Source organism: Antechinus flavipes, chromosome 2 (assembly GCF_016432865.1).
Source record: "Antechinus flavipes isolate AdamAnt ecotype Samford, QLD, Australia chromosome 2, AdamAnt_v2, whole genome shotgun sequence".
In the NCBI taxonomy this organism is placed as follows: Eukaryota; Metazoa; Chordata; class Mammalia; order Dasyuromorphia; family Dasyuridae; genus Antechinus; species Antechinus flavipes.
The window spans coordinates 421,330,602-421,349,171 of record NC_067399.1 but is presented as its reverse complement, the minus strand read 5'-3'; the positions used below and the strand labels follow the sequence as shown (position 1 = coordinate 421,349,171).

Below are 18,570 nucleotides of genomic sequence, written 5' to 3'. Positions count from 1 at the left end.
ATATCTTTCTATTGCTAATCACTTCCTTGATGTCATGTTCTTCTTCAAGCACAAAGGATAAACAATACAATGACAATTTTTATAGCATGTGTTGCATATTTTATATATATAACACATATATATATACACACACAATACACATTTATACATATTTAATATATGCCTATATATAAAGGTATATATGTATAAATATACGCACATGTGTGTGTGACTTCCTGAATTCCAATCTGGCCTCAGATACTTAGTAGCTGTGTGACTCTGAACAAGACCCTTTACCCTATTTGCCTCAGTTTCCTCATCTGTTAAATGAACTTGAAAAGGAAATGGCAAATCACTCAAGGACTTGGGCATAACTAAAATAACTGAACAACAACAAAATCTCAGATTAAAAAATTGGAAAAGGGGGAACAAAAAACAGAAACCAGAAAGAAAAGTTCATCAGCATTTATTAAGTACCTATTATTTGTCACTGTACTAAGTGCTAGAGACATAAAGAAAGACCCATGCTTCTCAAGAGCCAGGGAAATCCAGAAGTGGGGATGAGGAAGGAAAAAACAGTCATTGGAAAGGTATGAAAACTTGAAATGAAATGTTGTGTGTAAGGAATATAGCACTGGAGAAAAATAAATATAAAAAAAGAAGTTAAAAAGGTTAGTTGGGAAAGGGCTTCAAAGGCCAAACAGAAGGTTTTCTATTTATATATTATATAATAGATTTTAGCTATTTGAGTTTATTGAGTTGGTGTTTTTCACCATATGTGACATAGTTATGGATTATGGGAAAATCACATCGCCACTGAAAAACTGAATTGGAGTTAAGAGAGATTATGAATTGTGAGAATCCTATCTGTGAAATAGGGAAGAGAATATACCCAAAAAAGTTACTTCTGTCCACAAATGAAGTCTACAGAAGTCACCTTTACCTTGGGTTAAGAAGACAGCAATCTTTTTTATGATCATTTTCCAAATCAGAAGTTTTAGCATTCTGAGAAGACAGACAACCGTACATTATCCAAATTCTAGAGCCAGAAGTGTTACTCAATTTTGTCAGCAGTCTTCTTTGGGTCTTTGTACCCTGCTGTTCCAATGGACCTTGGTATTCATAGCATTTTAAATTTAGACCTGGAAGGGACATTTGAGGTCAAGTTTAAAATCCCCTCGTGTTAGAAAATGAGGTTCAGAGAGGTTGGGACTTACCAATTGTTACACAGCTAATAAGTGTCTATGAATCTTTTCAAACCCAAGGCCTTCCTAGCTCCTAAGTCTAGTGCCCTTTCACACAACATCATCTTCTAATTGAAACCTGGTATTTTGTCCTCCCCTGTCTATTTTAAACTTTGCATTTTGGCAAGAGGGATTAGTACAGCTAATAGATCTCCCTTATTTCAGGCATTAAGCTTCCCTGGTTTTATTACTATAGTTCAGGGATGAGCCAATCAATCCAAGGAAGAAGAAAGGGTACAGCTAATTTTCCTTCCTTCTCCCCTCCTTACCACATTGTTCTTCTGAACTCCTAATGCCTTATTCCAAAAACTAAAAACAAAACAAAAAACTCCTAAAGCATCAAATATATCACCTTGTACATAGTAGGTGTTAAATGTTGATGTAACCTCACTTGTCTGAAGCATGTACACTCCTCAGAATTGAAACTGGTCTAGTTTAAAGTTTTTTGCTAATATACTTAAAGGAAGGGCCACTAATTGACAGAATATAGTAATTTTTTCCAATAGTATGCAGAATAACGTATCTCCAGGCTATACATATAGGCAAAGGAAACAAACTGGCTGCCTTGGGTTCTGAGAGCTGCCTGAGATTTTGAGTGTAGAAGAGACCCTGACTGTTCGAGTTTTGACAGAAGGCATTTTTCCTCTACACACAGTAACAAATAGGCTAACCTTCAAGGGGACCCATCCAACCTAAGGAGTCTGTGAAAGGCCCTTGATTCCCAGCTGAACTGGGAGCAGCCCAGAAGAATGGCAGGCAGGCATCAGCTACAGATGCCCAGTTTTGCAATTATCCGTTGCATGCACATAGATAATATTGTTGCATTAGAGCCAATTACATGGTGTTATGGACACACAACACACAGATTACACCCAGAGCCAGGAAAGCACACAATGATAAAGCGGTGTCCTAATCAGAGGAGACAGAGGGAAATGTCAGCCTTGTTAAGGCTGCCAGCGCCAAGGCTGCTCCAGCCAGGCCCAGATCCTCCAGATCAAAGATGTCTATCCTGAGCAAGATCAGGGAGCAGCTACAGAACTAGGCAAATGAGCTCCTGGCATTCAGCAAGAAGTATCTCAGAAGCTGAGATGGGGGAAGGAGGAAAGTCGGGACTCTGGAAGTGTGGCTGCCATTCACATCCTGAGAGAGCCAGAGGCTTGTTATTTGCAGGGTCCAAGTCTCCTCCTCAAGGCTTCTACCAGTAGCCAAAAACACCAAGTGTTCCATATGATATATATTCAGCTCAGTCAGTTTCTAGGAAAGGGAGAGTAGGCAGACAGAGATGGTAGACTATTTGGATCCCAGGCTCATTCCCCTCCCAACCTCGATAATGGACCCATGTGCTCACCTTACCTGGCAGGTAAAGCCCTCTCTGTATTTACTAGAGCTCCTTGTAGCTGGTCCATGGTCATATCTCCATTACTAGCAATTAAAATAGGCAGATTTCTTTTTTTTTCCATTTCAGATAAAAAAGCTACTGAGTAAGTCCAAAGAAAGAGAAATGGGAATAAGGAGATGCCAAAAAAGGAGAGGGAAAGAGAGAAAAGAGAGGAGGAAGAAGGAAAAGAATGGAGGGGAAAGAGAAGGAAAAGAAAGTAAGAAAGGGGGAGGAAGATAGAAAAGAACAGAGAGGATAGAGGAAGACAAAAAATGGGGTGGAAGAAAATGAAAAAGTAAGGAGAGGGAGAGGGAGAAAATTAATTTTAAATCAAAATCAAGGTTTTCTTAGAATGTAACAATAGGCTTAGCCTGTCATGAATCACGGCTTATAGGCAGGCTTGCAAAGTAGTGCTCTGGAGACAGTCTTTAGACTTGTCAACTTTGCATCTTGTGCCTGTCACTATAACTTGTTTTGTTGTATATTCTTAGGAAAGTTACTTAATCTCTCTGGAATTCTGTAGCTTCTTCTGTGAAGTGGGGACAATCATCCCTGCTCCTTTGATTCTGAGCTGATATTTGTGCTAAGATTTTCAAAAGAAGAGCGGAACTTCATACATATTTATTTACATATATACATACAGGACAGGTAGGTGGGGCAGTAGTTAAAGCATGAGTTCTGAAGTTAGGAAGACTCATCTTCTTGAATTCAAACATGGCTTCAGACACTTCCTAGCTATGTGACTTTTGCCAAGTCTCTTATCCCTGTTTATCTCAGTTTCCTCATCTACAAAATGAGCTGGAGAAAGAAATGGCAATCCCCTTCAGTATCTTTGCCAAGAAAATTCCAAATGGGATCGTGAAGAATTGGATGTGATTGAAACAACTCAACAATAACAAATATAATATATATGTATGTGTATATACATATATATTAAGAAATTAGAGAATTTTAGAGCTAGAGAGAACATCTAGTTAATTTGTCCTTGACTAATGGGCAGGCAATAAGAAAATTAACTGTCTCTTCATTGATTAGCATAGTTCTCAGCACACAGTAGGTGTTTAATGCTTGTTTAATTGAACTGATGAACTGAAGTAAAATGTCTCAAATCACAATATTAATTAATGGAAAAACTGAGACTATAACCAATGAGTCGTGATTACCAGGCCAATAATTTTCCCTCTCTGCTTTAGTATCTTTGATTGTTCTCAATTACTGTTAATGAGTCAAATATTTTCTAGTGCCCCAAGTCACTCCTTTAGTTAATTGTGTGCTAGGGAGAAGTGTTAACTCTTTCATAGCTTTGGGATACTTTTTAGAGTAGTGGAACAAAAAGCAAACACCAAGATTATGACCAATCTTGAGGAAGAGTTGAGAAAATGCATATTTAGTTTAAGAGATGAAGGACTGTTGGGGTGGAATATTACATGTATTATCTGAAAGAATTTCTGGAGTAGTCCAGTGAGAAGCTGGCTTTGGAGTTCAGGAACTGCAAATTCAAATCTTATCTCAGATACTTACTAGTTTAGACACTCAAGTTGTCTTAGTCTCATTTTTCCTAACAATCAAATGGGGATAATAATTGCACCTACCAGATTATTGTGAAGATCAAATGAGATAACAAATGTAAACAACTTTGAAACCTTAAAGCGCTATACAAATGTCAGACATTATTATTATCATTGTTAATTATTGTTATTTTTATCCTCTTTTTTTTAGTCTCTGTCATATGAAATGACTTCCTTGGTAAAAGAGGGATATATTCAGAGGCAGATATAATATAAAAACAAAACATATCAATGCTAATAATTATACAAAATAATAAATACTACAGCCAGAATGTCAATAAATCCTTATAACAGCCATGATTAATAATAACAATTCGTGATTCCACAATGCTTTGTTTGACAAAATCTTCCTCAAAATAATCTTATAAAATAGGTCATCAAAATATTATTTGCATGTTACAGATGAGGAAATTGAGACTCAGATATATAATACAGCTATAAAGATATTACCAATGTTATAGCTTCTGCCAAAATAATCTTTAAAAACAGGTCTAACCATGATATTCCTCTGCTCAGAATCTTCACTAGTTTATCATTCTCTCTGGAAAGAAATTTAAATTTTTCCTTCTAGCATCAGAAGCCCTTCATAAGTATCCCATACCTATCTTTCCAGGAGAGCTGATTGTTAAATTTATACCTCAGAAATTACTACAAATAAGAGCTCGATTTATTATTTTGTTGATCATCTAAACTTAAGAAAGTAATGGAGAACATGTTAACTATGCAGATTACACTTTAAAATATGCCACAGATCTCCCCCACCCATCCAACCCCAAGAGCCAGTTGTTAAACATTTACCAGCAATTTCTGCAGAAAATCTAAAAACAGGCACATAGAGCCATTCCCCCTTAATCTTTCCAATTGTGAGCATCAAGTGGTGTGAAAGTTATAACTCATCTGGGTTAGACGGGAAGGGGCTTTCCTTAGGGACCAGTAAGAGTAATAGGAGATATGATATGTCCTCTATTGATAAAATCACAGAAACCAAGATGAGGAAGAGATTTCAGCATTTTCTAAAGGGCTGTTAATATACCTAAATACAACATATGGAAACAAAAAACCCGTCAACAACATCCCTCCCCCCCCCAAGATTGTCCACTTTTGTTATTATTCAGTTGTTTCAGTCAAGTCCAAGTCTCCACGAGCCCATTTGGGGTTTTCTTGCAAAGAAACTGGCATAGTTTGCTATTTCCTTCTCCAGCTCATTTTTACAGAGGAAGAAAATAAAACAGGAGAGGTTAAGTGACTTGCCCAGGATCACCCAGTTAGCACAGCTCAGAAGCCATCTTTGAATTTAGGAAGATAAGTCTTCTTGACCCCAGATCCAAAACTCTGTGCACTATGTCACCATCTAGTTGCCCCAATCCACTTTCAGGTCATTCTCATTGTAAAGAAGCTTTTGCTGAATGGACAGTTATCAAGCACAATATATTCAAGAGCAGCCTTGATAGATGTAAACTACTTTGAAACTTCTGTTTGAATATCCAGAGATAGAGAGAGAGACAGAGAGAGAGAGAGAGAGAGAAAGAGAGAGAGAGAGAGAGAGAGACAGAGACAGAGACAGAGACAGAGACAGAGAGACAGAGACAGACAGACACAGAGAGAGAGTGTGAGTGAGTGAGAGAGAAGACTTGAATTCAGATCTTACCTCATGATAGTTTTGTGACCAACGGCAAGTCACTCAACTTCTCAATTCCTTAAGCAACTCATTAGACTGTATCTACATTAATGAAGGGGATTTCTTTATGAGAATTGCTCTCATATCAATGAAATTCTAGGTCTGCATCAAACCTAGATCTATCTTTTTTGCCCCTTCCATTTATTTCTTATGCGCTGTAGGGACCAAGCATACCCAGTCAAATCCCTCTTTTTTGATAACCACTCAAATAATTGAAGATAGCTATCATGCACATTTAGCCTCTCACCCCTAATATTTTCTTCCTCCCACTAAACATCCCAATCCTTTCAACCACTCTCTAAATGATATAATCTCCAAGATATGGGAATTCCAAATAAGAATGTTTTCATGGTAGCATAGTAAATAAAAAGCAAGCTGCTAGAGGGATCAGCACTTGAGAGGTTAACTGTGGCCCCACCCCATAAACCCCCACAAAAAAATATTGTTGGTTCTGAGTTCAGAGTTGAGAGTTGAGAGACCCAGGTGCCAAATCATCAAAGTCTGAATACAATGTTTAGCCATTTTGGTTCTGGAATAATTGCTATTATCGTAAATGCTTTATAGCTCTCATTATAGCTCACATTTAAATATCAGTATAATAATACATTAATAAGTCATCTGTGCAGTGTTGCTGTCTGCTATAGTTACAGTTGAAGCCCAGCACTTAATTGTACCATACATGCAGCCAAATTAGGACCTAGCCATTTGCTGGAGATTTCCCTGGGTTGTTTGGTAAATGCTGTCACTACAAATGTAAAGAGGGAAGACTAGAGATGAGAGGGGTGGGGGTGGGAGGAGAAGGTCTCTATTATTTAAAGGGACTGTAAGTCTTTGCATTTATGAGGTAAAGAAGCTATTCTAGTGAGCATCTGGCAGTCAGTCAATTTGGTTCAGCACAGCAAACATTTATTAGTCAAGGCACTGTGTGAGATACTACCAGTGTCATTGAGTGTGGATGTACTTTGTAAGGGCTCTATACTAAAAAAAAAAAAAAAAAAAAAAAAGGAAAATAAAAAACATGGTTATCTGTCTTTGGGAAATTCCCAAATTGATGGGGAAGGCAATAGCATTTGGAGCTGGAAAGGATATTAGAAGTCTAGTCCAACTTCTTAATTTTATAGATGAAGAAACTGAAGCCCAAAGAGATTTAGCAACCTTTCCAGGCAGACGAAAGTACTGTGTGGCAAAGCCAGGATTCATATCAATCAGTCAATAGAGAAGCATGTATTAAGTATCTGCTGTGTATCAGGTACAACTATACTGGATGACAGTGGAGAGGAATAAAATAATCATTACACTGTAATGGGAGAGACAAGTACAAACATAATACAAACGTAAAATGAATAAATTAAGTATGTGTGTGTGTGTGTGTGTGTGTGTGTGTGTGTGTGTAGTGTCCTAAAAGTCTTAGTTCAGTTTTAAGTTTTAGTAATTTAAGAAATATAAATACTATCTATATAACTTATACTAAATTGCTTACCATTTTAGAAAAAGAAAAGGGGAGAGAGGGAGAAAAAAACTGGAACTCAAAATCTTGTTTAAAATGGATGTTAAAAAATGTCTTTACATATATTTGGGGCAGAGAAATAAAATATTATTTTTAAAAGTTTTAAAAAGATGTAAATGTTATAAATTTAGAAAATATAACTTTTTTAAAATTATTTATTTTAAATTTTAACAGATTGATGTTGATTTTCAAACTTTGAAAAAAATTTCATCAGCTACTGCTTGCTTAGTGACCAAAGGGATTGCAATAAGTACAAGGTTTTGATGCATACATGATAGTTTTGATGTGACCACACAGGGAAAAGTCTAATAGAAGATAGATCAGGTAAATGAGGTAGGCAAGCCAAGAGACCTCCTTTACCAATCCACTGGTTTGAGAAAGTGTCATCTAGAAACGATCACACACACAATGCATAATTACAGGATGGTCTATACTGTTAAAGTTTAAATTAAAATTTTAACTGACAAAATTACACATAAAAGAAATTGAGATAATTATACTCTCAAGTTATTTGTTTTATAAAGTTTGTTTTATAAAGCATTTATATTTCTGGAGTTATTAAAACTTAAAATAGCACTAAGACTTTTGGAGCACCCAAAACAAAGTCATTAAACACAAGGTAGTTTGGAAAGAAAGGACCTAGTATTTATGGGAGCTGGAGATAGGGATCAGGAAGGACTTATTGTAGAAAATAGTGCCTGAACTGTGTCTTAAAGGAAGAGAAAGATTCTGAAACTGAGATAGAGAAGGAGTGCATTTTATCCATGGTGGGAAGAGATGGGGTTATAGGAGCAAAATGATTGGGGACCTCAAAATCACAGAATTTAGGAATTTCCTTAACTAAGTTTATAGAATCTGTGAAATTAGGGAACTCCTTCAATCAATTTCCCTATACTGGGGTTACAAAATTAGACTCTGGCTTTGTGGCTCAGTGTTTATAAACCATTTGTTGAAAAGACTTGAGAAGTGACAAGAATGAGTGAAGTAAGATAGGTGTGTGAATCAGATGAAGAATTGAAAAGACAAGTTAGGAGTTAACACAAGATCCTTGTTCTTAACGTTCTGCTTTAGGGTTACTTTTCAGTCTTGCTCTCCTGATTGTCCCAATATATACAGGAACTACCAATTCATGAGACTAGGTGTGTGACAGAAAATTGTCACTTCTCTCATTCTTTATAGCTAACCAGATTCCTGTCTGAGGATGGCTCAGGTGGTAGGGATCCAGCAATAACAAGAAAGTATTTTGTTTGGAAAACTATTTTGGAATGAACATGGAAAGGGGACCTAAACTTAGTGGAAGATTATAGAACAGGTTATTTGCAGAAATGCCTCTGATTATATTTCAGTGGCATGGGGAAAGAACAATCTGAGTAGGGATAGATAGCCTCCAAATGTAGAATTCTAGGCAATTTGACAGTCTTCTGGCATTCAAACCATATCTCCCAGCATTTCCCTGTCCCTTTAGTCCTTGAGCAAAACTATCCTTAGGTCTGAACATTAAGGAAAAGGGATGCTCTAAGCACTCTACCTCAAAGGTTTCAATCATGGTTCAGCTAGTGACTCCAGCAAATTCAAGCCAGTAGTTATAGTTAGCCCTGGAACTAGAGGTATGAATGATGGACTTTGTTATATGCCTGGTGAATCAGAAAACAAGTACTCTAAGGCAGAAGGCTAAAGTAGCCTTCCTTTGCTGAAAGGAAACTTTCAGGAAGAGAACGCTTTCATATCACTAGAAAAAAGGAGGGAGGTCAGTCAGAGAGATGCCAATGTAGAAAGGGGCAGGGTAGAAAAGGATAATGATGTCCCTAGTAAACTCTGGACTAATAAAGGACAATATAGAATGACAAAATTTTAAAGTTGGAAGGTAGATCTTAGAGATCTTCCAGTCCAACTCTACCCCTGCCCCCGCCTTTTTTTTTTTTTGTTTGTTTTACTGTTTAGGAAACTGATATTCAAAAGCTGTCACTTGCCCCAAGATCACAAGATAAATAAAACTGCTGAGAAGAAATTAATAGGAAATTCTGTCCAAAAGCTACATTCACATTCTTATTTTTCAAAACCCTCCACATCTTACAGCTTAAAAAAAAAAAACATGGGACTGGGAGGGGGGGGAGGGATGGAGTGGGCAGGAAGTGGTACTTATTAGTTTAAGAGCTGTCATCTCCATGGATGAGTAGGGCAGAAATGGATTCCTCATTCCCATATCCAAACAACTCAATTCTCCCTCACTTGACCCTGCCCCTCAAAGGGCTTTTTTGTTTTTGTCTCTTTTATTAATTTCCATTTCCCGTGGAATGTTTGATGAACTTTACAGCTTCTAATCTGCCAAGGAGTCATCGATGTAATTAGGAACAATACAAATGAGGGCAGCCTGCCCTAGACAACTCACAGCCAGTTTGTTTATAGAAGAAAATATTAATCAGCTGCCTTGCCTCAGAGAAAACTGGCTGGGATCTCCCCTTTTAGGAAGTGGGAGTGGGAATTACCAGTTCACCTGCTAGAAACTGAGGGTTTGTCATAAGAGATTCATGCATCAAGACCCAAGATTTATAAAAATGGATATTTCTCCACTGAGCTAACCGGAGTTCCAATTCTGCCTCAGATACCTGTTAACCTATGTGACTAAGTCATCTAACTTTCTTCAGTATCAATTCCCTAATCTATATAGTGAAAAAAATGGACTCATTGGCCTCTAAGGTCCTTTCCAACTAAATTTATAATCCTATTATCTCTAGTATATTCATCCTATAACATTATGTAGGATTGTAACTTAACCCCTTACTACTTCCATAGTAGCTGCACACTCATTTCTATAGCATAGTTTAAAAATAACATTATTATAGATTATAATATAAGTGTGGTGGCAAACACCTGTGATTGCTGCTACTGAGGTGGATTAAGGCTGAGTACTCCCATGAGAGCAGGGAGCCATCAGCCTGCCTAAAGAAGATAAAATCAGTCAGATCAGATCTGTAAAGATCAGCAGTGGGGTAGGACCTGTAAGCAGATATAGCATATTCAGCCTGGGCAAGACAGAAAAATCCAATCTTTAAGTTTTTTAAAAGTTTGCTCTTGTTTTATAATCTCTGGATTATCTTGTATTCCTTGCGGTCCTAGGAGAAATGACCAGCAGGATCAGGGAAGTCTGCATGGAAGAGGTTGGCATTTGAGTTCAATTAATGATATTACACAATTAGAGAGAAAGAGACCAAGAGTGCTCTAGCATTCAGATGGAATTCAAAGATGCTGAGAGGAAATCTGGGGAAGGGAAGGATCTGATGTGTATACCTCTGCATTTTTGGTTGTTGAGCAGCAACCCATATGGGACTGGCCAGTGTTAGAGATAGACTATTTCGAGTTCGGCTGTCAACAAAAGGTGCTGTTTTGAGTCTCTCCATTAAATGTGAATCCCCAAACCCCTATTTATAATCACAGGCTGCTGATTTATGGGTACTCTTGCAAACTTCCCCTGTCCAGACGTTGACTCATGTAAACAGCCTCTGCCTGCCAACACAGATCCATTGATCACCTAATGATATTTTTTCTTCCTCTACTTTCTCCACAGTACCCTCAACAACAACAACATCAGCCGCATCCCGGTCACCAGCTTCAACCATATGCCAAAGATCCGTACCCTGTGAGTATTTAGTTCCTGCTTATTCCCCAACCCCTGTTTATCCCATCCCTTTATATCCTTTGCATGCCACTCCCATCCTGAGGGTACCACTGGACAATTTTATTGTTATTATTGTTCATTCTTTAAACTCTTTGAATAGACCCAGATTTTGCCTTCAGGGCATAAGTCTGTGTCAAATATGAAAGCAATGAACCTCTCAATGAAATAGGGGATTTCCCCCAATACATTTGGTTTTTAAGACTCTTTTAAAAGATTGACCATACTGGTTTGCAGAAATAGAACTTCTCTGGGATGTTGGTGGTGAATAGAATTGAGCTATGTGGCAACAGGCTTTAGCTAAATGCACATAAGGCCAAAATACAGTAAAACATTGAATCTTTTACCCAGAAATCTGAGCAAAAGCACAAAGAAACCAGATTCTTGATTAAAGCAGAATGTAAGCCCATTGAGGACAGAAATGGTTTCATTCCTGTCTTTGTATCCCTGACATACAGTAAGCACTTAATATTTGTTGAGTGAATTAACCTGAGCTAAGGTGAATATGGGTGCATAGAGATTTGAGAATTCCCGGGGACCTCAATGAAGCCATGTCATCCATCCCCCTGCCTCCTAAGAAGAGCAGCAGATGAGATTCCGTTCTGTAAATCACTGATTTTAAAGATTGGCTCAGTTCCCAGATTAGCTTCCCAAACTCTTCCCATAGCCACTCATGTAACAATGTAATTGGCAAAATAAAACATAAATTTCTCAGTGTATACTCTTTTCCTTCCTCCTTTAAATGTGTGGAGGATGCAAGAGATGAAGGTCTAAAGAGAAGCTCATTGGGATGACTCCAGGGGCTAAAGCAAATCCTAAAAATAGTGAATGAAGAAGGCAGTCTGTGTCTTGGAGAAGGAAGCAGTGAGCTGCTGTGGGATGGAGTGTGTATCTCCCCAGACAAGTGAATTGAATAGAAGAAAAATGACTCTCACCTGCAGAAATTGGCAGGCTGATTCCTGTGGGCTGATAATCAGTGATTTATACTTCCTCTCCTTTGTTGTCCTTTAAGGAGTAGCATTAATAGAAGCCAGGGCTGTTTTCTTGGGGAGGGGGGGGAGCAGCCAGGAGTTGTTTGGTACATTGTTTTGAGGAGACCTTTGTGTTTGTGGCTGCTGTCATTTCTCCTGATATTCCAGAATACTACTCTGGTGATTTCAGATCAATCAATCAATCTCACCCATTCCTCAAGCTGCCTGTCTGTGGCCATTTTTTCTTTAGTTTAATTTCAGAGATGGCTTTGTATATCGCTCCCTGGAGGCATGCACTGACTAATTCCCCCCCCTCCTCTCTCTGTAATTAAGGGGGGAAGGGATGGGATAGAAGGAGGGGGGTGAGGAGGAGAAGGGAAGGAAGTCATAAATGGGATTTATAAAGGGAAGCTTTTATATTGAATTCAGAGAACCACATTTTATAGAAAATGAACACTGACCCCTCTCTAAAAGGATTTGCTGGAAATTTAATTTCGAGTCTGTGGCTAAAAGGTACCTTTATAAATTGGCATTTGTATTCATTCACCTTATGTTCTCTAAAGGTAGTTTCATCAATATTGAGTGCACCGTGGCAGTCAGCTAATGGTCATGCAGCAATATGCACCAGTCAGCCACCTCTACCATGCAGTGTATAAATAAAGAAAAACAACAACGAAGAGAGCCATGTGAGAAGAGGAGGCTGGGGCTCAGTGAAAATGGTTTACTTCTTTTTACCATCCATCTGTTTCATCAGTAGCAGAAGGACTATCAAAAGCATAGCACATATCCAATAAACAGAGCCAGTGAATAGAAGACCCAGCTCTTTTCTGTCTGACTCTTTCCTCATTGCCAGATCCTTGGGAGCCAGTCCATTTACCCTTATCGTCACCCCTTTCATTACTTTTCACATAAATTATTTAAAGCCATCAAAATAATTCCACACATACATACACATATTCAACCTTAATTCAGGATTATTAGAAACATTTCTGGCAATATCCAGGGTCATGTTTCATGATCATTTAACTTTAATATTAAAACGAATTTTTTTTTTCTGATGCTTCCTATTGCAACCTCCAAACTAGATCATTCAGGGCAGCTTGGAATAATCAGTCAACTAAACTCCCCCATTAGTTCTGACAGGTAAAGTTCATAGAGGAAGAAATAAACCCTACCCACCACCCCAGTTCTTTAGCCAGAAACTTTATTGCTGGCTCTTAATGTCATTTTGTGGAGGCCTCTCTCAGGATTCCTTTTAAAAGTATAAAGATGGTACCGTTTGATGATATGGAATGAGTCATACTTTTTCAGATATGGCCACTATGTTGATTTGATTTGTGTGCCTGCATTATTTGTTACAAAACAGGTCTCCACTTCATTGGAAAGTGACAATCGTTTTTTGTTTTAAAAGGGGGGGGGGATTAAATTTTTTAAAAAGTAGAAAGGGCTTTGCAAGCCTTTAAAAAGGGTATGTGGAGAAGGCCCATAGGGACAGACTGGTGGTGATAAATATGTAACAATTAAAAGAAAATGCCCAGTGGGACAGGTCTCTTCTAGGGAAAGGATGGGGGAGGAGGGAGAAGGATGAATACAGTTGTAGAACTCTTCCACACTTCCCCCACCCCCATTCTCTAAATTAATCAGCTCAGTAAGAATCTGGTTAAACCTTCTTTTGTTATTGCATTGATCTCTTACCTTTGATTAGAACTGACAAGAATTAGCCTGCACCGATTCCCCCCTCTCCATTTTTTGTTGTTGTTCAAATGGCTTTATTTATGCTTATATGGACAGTGTTCATTTTTTTAAATGTGAGTCTCCTACAGCCCCTCCATCACAAGTGATGGCTGTAGGAGATGAATCCTTTACAAATCCAAAAGGAACTGTGATGGGGAAAGGACTTTGGGCACCCCAAGCACTAAGGAATGTCTCAGTCCCTGAAATGGTCTGAAACCTGCCCAGTACTTTCTCATTGTTCCTGATGCCTTATTTTTGAGTGAAATTTCACTCTATTTGTTTTCCATCATTGCTGATGGTTCCAGGAGACCATCCTCTGTAGCTTAAAGGCTAGTTGATAGTAAAGCAATTCTCAATAGTCTTTGAGCTAAAAAAATTTGAACTTGTTCAAATAGCTTTTCTAACTAGAATCCCTATAGGAAGTGAAGGGGTAAAGGAATGCCCCTCATTTCATATTGACGTGAAGGTTTTCAATTAAGGAAAGGCATCTCATTCTTTCCTCAATCCCATCAAGAATAGTGATTTTAGAATCAATCAATCAATTAAGGAGAAAGGAGAGGGAAAAGAAAGGGGAAAGCATTGATAAGTGCCTACTATGTGCCGGCCATGTATTATCTCATTTTAACAAGCATTTGTTAAGCTTCTGCTCTATGTCAGACACTATTTTTAGGCACAAAGGACACAAAGCCAAAAAAACAAACAGTCCTTACTCTCAAGGGTGAATCGGGACAATTTGAGAGAGATAGGAGGATGATAACTAGGGTGTGATCCTAGGAGACTGGGAGGATGGTAGTGCCCCTGACCAAAATAGAGAAATCAGTAAAGGAGTGAGTTTGAGAGGAAAGATGAACTTTGTTTTGGACATGATGAATTTGAGATTTTTCTGGGATGTCCAGCTTAAAATGCCTTTTAGGTGTTGGTGATGGTAAGACTAAGGTCAGAAGAAAGACTGGGACTGGATAAATAGATTTGTGAGAGGGACCTGAATATATCATTAAAGCCATCCTTTTCCTTCACACAATGAGCTCTCAAACAAAATATAACAAGCATTTATTAAATTCAGAGCACTTTACTTGGTGCTGGGTGGGGGAAGATACAAAGATAAGAAACTGTTCTCACCCTCATGGAATTTATAAGGCAGAAGGAGGAATAAAATATACACAGATAATTACAATGCACATGATATATTATTCTAAGTATGTTACTGTAGCAGAATGAAGGACCACAGGCATTGAGAGCCGGCTCCAAAACCCGCAGACAGAGTTGTGGTCCCAGAACTGTCTTCCCAGCCCGGTCTGCAGCAGTAGAATAAAAAATGTGCCCCTGAGGGGGAGGGGCTAGGTGGTCCCTGCAGGAGCTGTGAGCTTTGAATTGAGAGGCTTCTCTCTAGGATTGAAAGTGACAAGGGCTCTGTGTGTATACATCGTTACAGCGCGCACGTATGTCTCTGCTGGCACATTAGTGGAAGTTGACTGCACTTAAGCAATATTGTTGAACTTGATGTCAGTGAAGTATGTTGGAGAGCCCTTGAGCCCGCCCTGTTTCAGACAGGGTTGTCTGGAGTCCTTCAGGCAGCAGCTTTAGCTTTGCTTAACAGGCTTGGCTCGTGGGTTAATTAAAAGTCTTGAGATACCTTTAATTGATTAACATTTCCAGGGTTAGACATTGGAAACTTGGATCGAGAGCCTGTGCTTTTGATTAGCTGACATGAATGAAACTCACCTGCCACCATTAGAATGCTGCTTTTAGTGACCCAGAGACATTTGGAATGACCCGTTAGAAATCTGAGATTTCTTCTCAGTTCCTTCTCACTCCAGTGAAAGAAAGGCCCTGTGGTGAAAATTTTAGAAACTTCCACAGATGCCTTGTGCTTTGCCTCCAATTAGTGCTGATATAAGTCACTTGGCTAAATGTGGTCTTGCTTTAAGCCTGACATATATCACCCTTTTCGCTTTCTCCCACACAGAGAAGATCGGCATTCTATCCCTACCCCACTCCCACCTATCATCCTACAGAGAAAGCAGAATGATCCCAAGTCCCAGTAATTAGCTGGGTGATTAAGAAAACTTATAGGTTCTAGATTGTACAGAAGTTTTCAGCCAAGAAGTAAAGGCAAAACTCCAATGCTTTTGAACTTGAGGAGAGAGAGAGAGAGAGAGAGAGAGAGAGAGAGAGAGAGAGAGAGAGAGAGAGAGAGAGAGAGAAAGAAAATGAATGAATATGAATGAGAATATGTAGTAGTTGAATTAACTAAAACCTCTGTAAAATCTCATTTGGATTGTACCTTTTAAAAATGCAAGGATGGAGAAGGGATACTTTAAAAAGAGAATATTTCTTTTTGCCCCCTTTCTTGCCTTATACTGTCCAGTTCTGCAAGGAGAAAGTTGTGTTGTGATCCCAAGAATGCCAGGAAATCTGTCCCAAATTCAGATGCTTTAAAAGATAAAAGTGAGAGAAGAATGGAAGTCCTAACCCAGCATCTGGTCCTCCAGAACTTTTTTTCCATTTCTATTATTCTAAATCATTAAGGGCATAATGATTTAACAGCAGAGAGAGAAATGTTTTCTCCCTGCTTGTCAGATTTTCCAATATCATAAATTAACTACATGGTAAAATGGGAGAAAATGCCACAGAGATTCTAACCACCTAGATTCAGGATAGTGGGTTCTGTGCATTTCCGTTAGATGCATCCTATTCAATCCAAACCTTAGCTCTGGAGACTTGGCCAAGAGGGCAATTTGAGGGACCCTCTTCCTCTTCTTCTATCCTGATTGCAACTACATGTTTTTCTCACTTGCCTTCTCTGCAGGCGACTCCACTATAATCACCTGTACTGTGACTGCAGCCTGGCCTGGCTTTCTGATTGGCTGCGGCAGAGACGATCGATTGGCCAGTTCACCCTCTGCATGGCTCCTGTGCACCTGAGGGGCTTCAGTGTAGCTGATGTTCAGAAGAAAGAATATGTGTGCACAGGTGAGGGTACTGTCATCTCTCTTCCCCTTTCCTCCTTTCTCATGATTTTTCACTAACTCCCTTAGCCATCCCATTAGAATTAAACACAGATATAGAGAAAATTATAATAGCGTTATGTAGAAATCTTATAGTCTTCTACAAAATTAGGGAAGAAGAAGGGGAAAGAAGGGAATAAGCATTCATACTTTTATGTTCAGTTATGTCCAACTTTTTGTGACAACATTTGGGGTTTTCTTAGATAAGATATGGGATTGTTTGCCATTTCCTTCTTCAGCTATATAGTACTTACTTATGTGCCAGATACTGTTATAAGTGCTTCTTACAGATGTTATCTTATTTAATCCTTAAAACAATCCTGCAACAACATATATTGTATCTAGGATATACTGCAACATATCCAACATATAAAGGTCTGCTTGCCATCTAGGGGAGGGGTTGGAGGGAGGGAGGGGAAAAAAAATCGGAACAGAAATGAGTGTCAATATAAAGTAATTATTAAATAAAAAATTAAAAAAAAAAAACAATCCTGCAACATAGGTGCTATTATACTGATTTTATGATTGAGGGAACTGAGGCAGACAGAGGTTAAGGAATTTGCCCAGGATCACACAGAAAGGAAGTATCTGAGGCCAGATTTGAGTCAGGAAGACTCCAAGCCCAAAGCTCTATCCACAGTACCACTTAGTTGCTGTTTCTGACATACTGACTGCAGGACCCTAGACAGGTCACAATCTTTGTGTTTCAAGCAGCTCTTTAGAACTATAAATTAGTTCCACAATAGTTGCAGATGGATATTGGTGGAGGAAATTTCCCCACCAGGGGTTTCCTATGCAATGTATTGTTGGTCTAGTCTAAAAATAATGCTGCATCAGTTCCATTACAGATTTTGAGAATTATGTTGTGTAAAGATTATACATTTGGGGGGAAACAAAAAAGAATCTCATTCTTTGGTAATGAAAACTGAGGAACTCACCCTCACCTTCAATCAAGCCCCGTTATTAATGTTAGTTAATTAAAGTCCCATTTGTTAATTTTAGTATTGTTCTCTGTGGAAAACTTACATAAGAATCTGGATTCACCTAACATGGTCAGTCATTAAACAGGGATTTAGTGCCCCAAGTCACTGGAAAGAGTATGTTCAATTCAATGAGATCACAGATCTCTTAGGGCATTAGAGTAATTTATGATGCATCCCTGAGACAGAGAATATAACACTGCACAATAAATTTCATAGAGTTTATTGGATATAGATATTAGATATCTTCTAGGAACTTCCATTGTAGTGGGTAGACAAAATGAATCTAGCAGCTCTATATTAATACATTAAATAAACAAATGCAAAAATTATTGAAGATATATAAGCAATGAATCACTATATAGTCCCATTAATAAAAATTGCTTGAATGTATGAAAATAGTAGGTGGTTCTGGGTCAAATGGAGAAGACTTTCTGGAAGTAGGGGGCTTTGAAAAAAAAAAAAAAGATTTGTTTTTTTAACCTCATTGCTGACATCTGCTGTTTACACACAAACAGCATCCATTCCCAATGGGAAAGGTCCTCCAGGTGCCTTTTGAAAACAGGGCATTCAACCAGAGCATTTAATAGTGAGATGACATATGTTTTCCATTTAATCCAGCCATGGAGATAGCTACTTTCTGGTCCAGCTGTCTGTAACAATCTCTAGTTTCTTGGTGCTAAGACCAAGGGAATAACAGAGTTAGCCACATGAATAAGCCATGTAGGAGTTGGAAAAGCAAAACCAAGGAGTTTTCCCATAAATGGGATTAATTGTCACCTGAACCAGAAATTTCCCTGTTATGATGGTCAACAGCGCTTTTGCACCAAGCACTGAGAGTAGTAATGAC

At 38.4% G+C, this 18,570-nt stretch overlaps 1 protein-coding gene across 3 annotated transcripts in view; it reads left to right on the top strand.

Annotated features, from left to right (window-relative positions):
• SLIT3 (slit guidance ligand 3) overlaps positions 1–18,570 on the top strand; it is a 778,163-nt gene that overhangs the window by 584,999 nt on the left and 174,594 nt on the right. For all 3 annotated transcript variants that reach the window (XM_051978878.1, XM_051978877.1, XM_051978879.1), the window contains exons 7-8: positions 10,920–10,991; positions 16,542–16,705. In XM_051978878.1, the coding sequence (XP_051834838.1) occupies positions 10,920–10,991; positions 16,542–16,705 (236 nt within the window). The remainder of the gene's footprint in view (positions 1–10,919; positions 10,992–16,541; positions 16,706–18,570) is intronic.